This window comes from Crocuta crocuta, unplaced genomic scaffold (genome assembly GCF_008692635.1).
Source record: "Crocuta crocuta isolate KB4526 unplaced genomic scaffold, BGI_CrCroc_1.0 scaffold47, whole genome shotgun sequence".
Classification (NCBI taxonomy): domain Eukaryota; kingdom Metazoa; phylum Chordata; class Mammalia; order Carnivora; family Hyaenidae; genus Crocuta; species Crocuta crocuta.
The window spans coordinates 47,134-56,686 of NW_027531995.1; the positions used below are offsets into that span (position 1 = coordinate 47,134).

Below are 9,553 nucleotides of genomic sequence, written 5' to 3' on the forward strand. Positions count from 1 at the left end.
TAATGTAGAGGTTTAAATGTAGTGGGTTATTTCCACTATACCACACTTAACTACTTTTAATATTAGTAATAATTACAATAACAACTAGTAGTTACTTTGTTTCTGATAGCTTTAAGTCCTTTGCCATCTCTTTTAAGCCTCCCAACGCTAAGAAATAGATTTTGTAATTATCCAATATCATTGATAAAGAATCAGAGGTTAATTTTCCCAAACTCAGGGCAAATAGTGGCAGCAGGATTTGAACTAGGAAGTTGGGCTCAACAGCCCATGTCTCAGTTGCCATATTTGACTGCTATGTAGGCAAAGGGTGTCAAGTTTCAGTAATGCAAGATGAATATTCTCAAGACCTTATGTCCAGCATGGTGTGACAATTAACAAAACTGTATTGTACACCTGAAATTTGTTAAGAGGATAAATTTTAAATATTCTCACCCTCCCCAAACCTGCCCCCAAAACACAGGTGGTGACTATATAGGTGATGCATGTGTTAACTAGCTTAATTGTGGTGCTCACTGAACCATACATACATATATCAAAACATCAAGTTGTATACCTTAAATAGATATAATTTTTATATGTCAATGATAGTTCAAGACAGCTGTTTAAACAGAAAGAATAAATGGATAGCTCCCATTAAAAAAAATTCTCCAAATGTTGACATGTACCATAGTTGTTTTATACATACACACATACACACACCTTCTTTCTGAATGTTTTTGGGTTTGAAGACATGATTTCCTTTTGTCCTTAAATGCTTCCATGTATGTTTCTTGAAAACAAGGCCAGTATCTTATATAATCATATAATGATTAAAATCAGGAAATGAACATTGACATAATACTATTACCTAATCTACAAACCTTATTCAGATTATGCTAGTTGTTCCAATAACAACCTTTATAGCAAATTAAAATCCCTGTGCTGAAGGAAAAAAAATGTAGACATGTAGCCAGCCAACGTTTTAAAACAGGGTCAATGGAAGGTGTTAATCTGTGAGTCCAAATATCAGGAACTACGGTGACTGGAGTTTTCCAGGCTGTGAGTGACCACGGCTCTGTCCATCTATGCTATACAGACAGGACAGTGCAGATCCCAAAGGACAGAGCCACAGAGATGGGTGAAATGATTTATAAGACCCTACTTCATGCTGTGAAAAATATAAATGTATTGTAATGAAGATCATTTGTTACTGAGCTCAATATACACCTGCTGTAAATTGAAAGAAAAAACCCATAACAAGTGCAAACAGATTCCAGGAAAGAAGTGTGTGTGTGTGTGTGTGTGTGTGTGTAGCTTATTTATTTGAGAGTGTGTGTGCACAAGTGTGAGCAGGTAGGGTCAGAGAGAGGGGAAGAGAGAGACATAATCCCAAGCAGGTTCTGTGCTCTCAGCACAGAGCCCCAGGAAGGGCTCAACCTCATGACTGTGGGATCATGACCTGAGCTGAAATTTAGAGTTGAATGCTTAACCAACTGAGCCACCCAGGCTACCAAAAATGGGTAAATTTTAAAAAAGTTGTTGCTTCAGTTCTGTGGCTTCTGAAACAATGTTCCAACAAATCCTGATAAATTATTTTGCCACAACCCATCAAGAATTCAATGAGGATTTTCCAGTAAACACAAGTTTTAGGTTATTAAAATAGCCTATATAATATTTGTCAATTTAAGAACATGAGTATTCAGGAGAAACATTTTTGAATGCAAAAATGGGTAAGTAAAATGTCTTGTGTTTACTTCATTAGCTATTTAGTGTTGCAATATGTATGTATGTATGTGTGTTTTTAATTTGAGGTAAACTGACAGGTCTTTGACCGACCGAAATGACAGAATCACAATACATTCGTCAGTAAATTTAAATATTTGTATTAAGTAAAAGACTTTCTAAAACTCATATGTGGTTTTTGTAGTCAATATTTATTACTATTTATTATTTTATTATTAGAGAGAGAGATAGCAAGTGGGGGACAGGGAGAAAGAGAATCCCAGACTCCACACTCAATGAAGAGCCCAAAGTAGGTCTTGATCTCAAGACCCTGGGATCATGACCTGAGCCAAAATCAAGAGTCAGATGCTTAACTGACTGAGCCACCCAGGCACCCCAAGATTCATTTAATTTTTAAGCTCACTTATATCACACTGTATCTTAGATAATAAACTATGTACCTTACCTTTTGTGCTAAAATAGGGCAGGTTCCAAATATTCCAAATATACAATTTCCTACTGTAGCTTAGAAAAGACCACAAACCTGTCGGATTTCATCAAAATTAATCAGCAGAATATTGAAGGATTTTTTTGTGAGAAAGGAAGCCAACAAAGCTTATATAATTATGTATAACTATACATTCCCTTTGTTCCCAAATCGAATATAAATTCTTCTAAAGTAGATGGTTTGCACACAATAAGAGCTCAATAAACATTAGTTGAATAAATTAGTCTCTCTCTTTTGACCCCCACCCTACCATTACACATATAACTACTACTAACAAATACCAGAAGGCAACCAGCTCTGAAGTCCACCCATCCCCTGTCTCTGGAGAAAAAAGAGTCAAAAGTTTAATCACCTGAGCAAAGTTTCTTTTATTGAAAACAGTTAACACCTGGTTTCCTTGAATACAAATAATTCAGTGAATTCATTAGGCTGTCCCAGGAATTCATAAAGATGCACGAGGTGCCATGAACCTCATTGGCACAGTGAACTCATTCTGGTTGCGAAAGTTCCTTTTGTAAGAGAAGTTGTATGTACAGAGTCAAATTCCCTTGCTTACTTTTGGTTCTCCTCCATAACAGCCACCCTTAACTGCAATAAAGCAGAAGGACACAACATACAATGAGCCCTTTTCTGGCTGCTATCCCCATACCCCTTTGCCTTGCAGTTGCTCCCAACCCTACGGCAGAAACTTGGCCCCAGGGTTGGGATCACTAACCAGATAATCTGTTGCCTGCAGAAATGCGCATGCCCATTTCATAAACCATAAAGCTCTAAGCTCGGGTGCTGGAGGCTGCTTTAAAATGTTCATTTCTTTAGTTCTATTCCTCATCCAGTTGATTGAGTCGCTTTATAATCATGCTGTTGATTTTCTTCAGATCGTCTATGTCCTTTCCCTCAGCTGTTAGTCTTCTGGACACATCTTCCATCTTGTTTCCAGTTTGAACTTCAAAACAAAAAACAGACTATGTTACGTTGATATCCAGTGCGTTCTGTTGGGACTCGTTAGTGCCTTGTGTTGGTGCTTAGCTGAGTGCTGAAAGGCCCCCTGGCAAGTCCCCTGCTCCAATATCCCATGCAGCCCCAAAGCCCAGGAGAGAAACTGCTGAAGACTAAAGTTGTCTACCAAAGCGCATCACTTTTACAGTGTATTGGGCCCAGCCTAGACTAACCTTTGGCAGCTCCGCACAGATTTTGGCTGAGAAACATCACTGAGCAACCCGAGGAAACCACCATCGGATCTCATTAGAAGCATATGGGAGAAGTGACTGTTAGTTACATTGTCTATTTTAAAGCACTCTTCTCCAAAGGTTTTTGGCTCATCGTTGGGAAATGAGGTTTTCTGGGCTTCAGCCTATTTTGACATAGCTCTGCTGGTTCTGAATTACCAGCCCATAAATGAAAATGTAATAATTCCCCTCAGACCATCCTAAGAACAGAGACAATATTTTCAAAATAAACAGAACTCTTGGCAGTCAAGTAAGCTATGGAGCTCTGCTCATCAGTTAAAATTTCCAGGAAATGCAGCCCAAAATCCATACTTATTATTTGAGCTTCTTCTTATTTCCATTTTAAGCAAGTGTCTCCCCCCCCCCACCTTCCAATGTGTCTTTCAGGAACTAATATTGCTGGTATGCATGCCATGAGGCTTGGTGGATAAACTAATGTGGGAAAGTTAACTAGATATTAGAGCTTCCCCTTCAAGGCTTGGGACAAATTGTTGCCCAGAAGCTGCTGCTTCCCCATGTCTGCAAAACTAGGCTGGATGAATGATGCCCTAAGACATGAAGGAAGGACCTTAACTGAGATTAGCTGCAGAGGCAGGCAGAAACACCACTTGCTTCTGGGGAAAAATGTGAAACTGAAGTAAATTCATAACACATAATATCTTTCCCCCTCTTGGGAACATCCTAGAACATTAGTCAAACAGAGAAGGAAGCAGCAGCCGTGCTGGCTTGAGTGTGTTCCACGATACACTGATTTTCCAAATTAAATTCTAAAAAAGAGAAAAAGAGTTCCATTGCAAAAAAAGATAGAGAAATATTTTTATACTAACCTGCCTCTTGGAAACTCACAAGAAGTAAAAACAACAACAACAACAAAAAACCACTTTGAGCATTATCTAACTTAGCAAGTCTCAAATTCACTTGACCATAGAATTCTGTTTTTCCTCAGGAAACAATAACATCCCAGGCATGAAGTATTCTCTGAATACACTCCGTGGCCACTAGAAACTGCTACTAGAGGAATCCATAGTAATCCACTCTTGTTGTCCATTATTCCTTTTTAGGACAGAGATTATGACAAAAACATAAGGTCCAAAGGTTTAAAAAGAATATAATCAGTGTAAAATAAGTCTTGACTCTCTTATGTAAAAATGCCAGTTATAAAGAATACAGGTTCTTGCACTTCAGTGAGAAGACTACAAATTTGCACTAAATCCTACTGAAAGCAAAAGGATTTCCTTGTTAAAGATGAGCACAGGCCAAGTTTATTTTCAGATGCCTATGCCAACTCCACTCTGAGGTTTGTCTGAAAACTACAGGAAGTCCTTGTTTTATTTCCTCAACATAGGCAATGGAGGACAGGGGAGATTTAGAGCCAGACAGGTCAGGGTTTGAATCCTGGTTGTGCCTCTGATTTGTAGGGTACACATGGAGAGGTAAACTTTCTAGGTCTTAGTCTCTCATCAGTAAAATAGAAATACTATCTTAAGAGATAAAGATTTAAGATAATGAGTTTATGTATCTGGCACAGAGCAATGGCCCAATATAAAGACATTCTTCTTTATTCGTATCTTCTTTCTTAATATGACTTTGCTCTCAACATAAAACACCAGCAGCAAATATAAAATAAATCCTATCTATACAAGAGGGGTATAATGACAGTGATAAACTGCATGCTCTTTGAAATCAGGAAGGAGTATCTTTGGGCCCTGATTCGGCACTTATTAGTTGTGGACCTCAGGCACGCTAATTAATCGAAGCCTCAGTGTCAGCATCAGTAAAGCCAGCATAATAGTAGATTCTATGACACAGAGCTGTTACGAGGTTGTGAGCAAACAGACATCAAGTGCTTATTAGCACAGTGCCTGGGACAATGAATGCCCAATATATAACATTTCTTATCATCATTACCTTTCGCATTAGTAGCCATCACCCCACAGAAGCCAGAAGTTCCTTTGGGTGGCTCTCCTGCCTGTAGGGATACCTAAAATTTCCTAGTAATTTAAGTCAGTCTTTACCCCGGATAGGTGTGGCAGAATGACACTGGAGCATTAATTTTTGTTGGTACAACATTTCAGAAGAGTAATCCATGGGCTTTTTCTGGCCCTGAAGATTCAGGAACAACCCACATCCAACTGACAGATAAAAGGACACCGTTATTGTAAGTATAGTTCTCATTGCAGCTTCTAAATTCCAGAGGGTATGGGCTGGGCCAGAGAAAAGCAGTTAAATATCCCGCCTTCCCACCCGTCTAGACCCCAGGCTAGATGTAAAGATGGAAGGAGAATGGAGTTTGCATAAGAGCAGGGGGCTGAGGCTGTAAAAGAGCCTGTCCACCTGTCTCGCCCCATCATCACCACCACTACCTCCTTTAATCCTGAATGAATTTAAATTAAAGGCATTCCAAAGACATGGGCTCCACTTCTCATTGAAGATTTTTGAAGGCTACAAGGTCTGCAAAGCACAAAAGGGCAGAAGAAATCAATGATGATTCCGGGCATCCAGGGAAAAGGGCGTCAAAGATGACTCTCCCGCCTCTCGGGCTCCTCCCACTGTGGGCCAGGCCGCTGAAATAATTCCGGAGGATGGCCCGCAGGGGTTAGCTGAGAAGGAGAACTGGTGGGCTGGAGGGCAGGAGACAACAGGTATAGGAGGAGCCAGCACTCTGCCCCTGCCCAGGCGGAGAGTGGCCCTGAGGTCTGGGGGGCGTCTCCCCGAGTGGGACAGCTTGGGCCACCACTCAAGGGCAGAGATCAAGACCAGGCCCAGGCTAAGAGCAGGCAGGGTAGGTCGTACAGCCCCGGGGAGTGTCAAACAGGAAAGAAGTGGCTTCATCACCTCCCTAACACCGCCTCTGGGACCCAGCACAAGCCCGCAGCGCTTCCAGTGGATTTCTGGGAAGTGAGAAAACCTGGCAAGGAGTTTGAAACCTGAACGTGACTCTGTTACAGACTGAATTAATGGAGCAATTACACAGTGGATTAAGAAAACAGAATCAACAAGAATAAGCTGCCTAACATTTTGACAGCTAGGGACTCCAAGTAAGAAAGTCGAGTTACAGGGGAGCCTGGGTGGCTCAGTCAGTTCAGTGATCAAACTGAAAACCCTTGATTTTGGCCAAGGTGGTGATCTCTTGTCAGGCTTTGCGCTATGAGCATGGGACCCTGTCTCTCCCTCTCTCTTTGCCCCTCCCCCACTAATGTGCTGCACTTGCACGCTCTCTCTCTCAAATAAATAAACTTTAAAAAAAAGAAAAGTAAGATATGTATATTTAATGTCCTTGTTTGTGAACTTGTAGCACTGTGGGCTTACATCCTCAGAACCCCAGGGTCACTTCAGGCACTCGCTGTCTTTCAGTGTAGCAGACATTGCCAAAAAGCATGGACTCCTCACAGGAGCCAAGTTAAACAACCAAAAACAAAGTAAGAGCATTTAAGAAGTGAGAACATGTCCGCAGTGCTTACCTATTAGAAAAATCACGAAGGACACCAGTGCCAGGCTGACAATCAGCACAATTATCAGCCCCAGAAAAAATAGACTGTGACTTCTGTTTCCGGAGTTAGTGCCAATGTCTGGGATTTTCTCCTGGAGAGCTAACATGAAACAAACAAAAGCAATGATGACCAAAACTGCTCAGGATCCACCTTGCCAGCAGAACTGAACGGTCCCCCACTATTAGAAACCGAAGGGATATCGTTTTCCCCTATGATCACTCTGGAAAGTGACTTATATCTTGGGAATGTCTTTGGACTGGGTGTTCTTTGTGAATTTTTTACCTTCTTCAATCTTGGTATTCAAAACAACAAGCACTCTCCCTGGAAAGCTCTTTGAAGATGATGTTAACACTGAAGAGGCAGGACATGGGTTTTCTTTGGATGGGTGGGGGAGGATACGGGTGTTAAGGGTTCAAAGTGAAGGAGGCTATATTGCCCTTTCCCCAGAAGTGACCAAGTAGTAAAACACAGCTGGCTGAGACACCTATGCTGAGTGGAAGGCTGAACACTCTGGGGTATCTCCCAAAAATGCCTTTCACCATAGGAGTAATCAGCTAAGCCTACATCCATTCGAATAGAAAAATGGCCCCAATGTATTTGGGTTTCTTAGAGCTGTCCTTGGGATGAAGCTGCTTGGCAAACAGCGTTCTTTTAAATGTTGTGCGGTTACACTGAGACTGCAACCATGCCTATAAAGAGGCTAAAGCCTGAAGTATCTGCACTTGGCCATCATTTTGTAAGGCCTGTTTGTCTAGGGATACCCAAATTAAACTAAATAAGCAATACAGGAACTTGGGGTGATGGAGATTACTGACTTCCTTTCTGTGTTCTCTCCTACTTTGCATCAGGCCCACACACTGTGCTACTTGATTATAGCTAGGTGGGTGGCTTAGGCCCCGGCTGTGTAAGTACATCCTGCATCACCTTGCAACAACTTTTGCTTCCTAATCAAAGCAATGACTTTGCTGGTATCCAAATACCTATTTCTACAGAGACTTGACTGCAACAGAAGCAGGTGAAAATCTGAACCCATTAAAATGAGGGAAAAAGCAAGACCTTAAGAAGGATTTAGAAGGGGAATAATAGATATAAATTCGGGACAATCAGAGTTTAGAATAGGAATGGAACAAACAGCCAGTAGAAAATTAATGCCTGTGTTTGAAAGTCAGCTTTTAAGCGGGAAAAATGGGGCTCGGAATGATCTGAGAGAACTCATTTACAATATCTAGGGAACAAAGTACACCTCTGTATTTAATAAATTTTTGTTTTGCTTTTCTCCTCCATTTTTAACCCTTTAATTGGGGCCATTTGTACTTTGTAACTAGAAAATGAAGTTGCCTTCTTTGCCCAACAAAATTTAAACGACTTGTTGAAATCTGGATGAATGCGTGGAATATTTTCTCAGCAACCCACTACAAAGTATAGCCTCTCCGGGGAAGTGGGCACGGCCATGACCTGGCCATGTCGCTGGAAGGCCCAACAGCCAAGAGGGACGAGCAGGCCTCTTGGAGAACCAGCTCTACAGCCTCCCTGCCCTTTCCAGGGAGAGACACTCTACAGAAACTTCTCAGAACACTTGAAGACAGGTTCTAAACCTTGCTTGGGACAACCCAGGAAAGCCCATAAGCCTGTCAAATAGTAAGAGAACCAACACAAAAATTGCCTAATGATAAAAAGCATTTCCAGCGCTGAGCTGTTTCTAATGCCCACCTCGCCACCCACCACACCCACAGGTCCAGATTAGCCTTTACTATTTTTAGGGGGCCTAGAAGCAGGAGAGGCCAGCAAGCCTGGGAGGCACACGTACGCAGCAGGTGCTGTGAGCCAGCAGGACAGAGGGTCAGTCTGTTTAAGTCATTTATGGAATCCACAATATAAAGTTTTCGGTCCTCAGGCGTGCCTCGAGAGCTGGTGTCCTGGGAATGATTCATTGTTCCTGGAAGAAAAACACTGACATGAAACAGAAGGCCAGTCCTGCTGCATGAGCAGCAGAGGCCACAGGAAGCTGGACAGGCACGTCAGGAACCACCCACATGCATCACTTCCAGCTGAAGGTCTAGAAAAGCTGTGCTTGTCCAGAAGAAAACATTTCCTTTTGGGGACAACTTTGTACCTATTCTTTTCGCTTGGCTTGCCAGGAAGCTCAGACTCAAGCGTGCCACCCAATCTGAACCCTTTATATCCTGCTTATCTGAATACCCTCGTTCCTCCTCCTCAGGTTTCTCAATTCTCGCTATTTTCCCTGAGCCTGCTTTCTAATTCTGTCATTTATTTTATTTCATTAATTTTTTAAAGTTTTTGTGTATTTATTTTGAGAGAGAGAGAGACAGCACATGAGCATGAGTTGGGGAGGGGCAGAGAAGGGAGAGAGAGAATCCTAAGAAAGCTCTGCGCTGACAGGGTGGAGCCCGATTCGGGGCTCAAACAGTGAAATCATAAACCATGAAATCATGATCCCAGCTGAAGTCCCAGTCGCTTAATTGACTGAGTCACCCAGGAGCCCCAAGAAAATTATTTTAAAATAAATTACAAAATTTGCGTTGCCTGGGCATCTCGATCAGTTAAACATCTTACTTTGGCTCAGGTCATGATCTGGCAGTTCATGGGTTCCAGCCCCAAGTCAGGCT

General features: G+C 41.9%; 1 protein-coding gene across 1 annotated transcript; it reads right to left on the reverse strand.

Annotated features, from left to right (window-relative positions):
- Positions 1–2,755: 2,755 nt before the first annotated feature.
- LSMEM1 (leucine rich single-pass membrane protein 1) lies at positions 2,756–8,857 on the reverse strand. Its single transcript, XM_077775078.1, has 4 exons — positions 8,734–8,857; positions 6,897–7,025; positions 2,925–3,152; positions 2,756–2,797 (listed from the first exon to the last, which is right to left on the reverse strand). The coding sequence occupies exons 1-3, from the start codon at positions 8,855–8,857 to the stop codon at positions 3,028–3,030; spliced, it is 378 nt and encodes a 125-aa protein (XP_077631204.1). The 3' UTR covers positions 2,756–2,797; positions 2,925–3,027.
- Positions 8,858–9,553: the final 696 nt, after the last annotated feature.

Excerpts from the sequence above, each read along its gene's own strand:
- LSMEM1 (XM_077775078.1), bottom strand. The coding sequence starts at position 8,857 with ATGAATCATTCCCAGGACACCAGCTCTCGAGGCACGCCTGAGGACCGA. Across the intron at positions 7,026-8,733 it reads TGGCTCACAGCACCTGCTGC|CTCTCCAGGAGAAAATCCCA; the intron begins GTACGTGTGCCT and ends GTTTCATGTTAG. Across the intron at positions 3,153-6,896 it reads CTTCGTGATTTTTCTAATAG|TTCAAACTGGAAACAAGATG; the intron begins GTAAGCACTGCG and ends TTTGTTTTGAAG.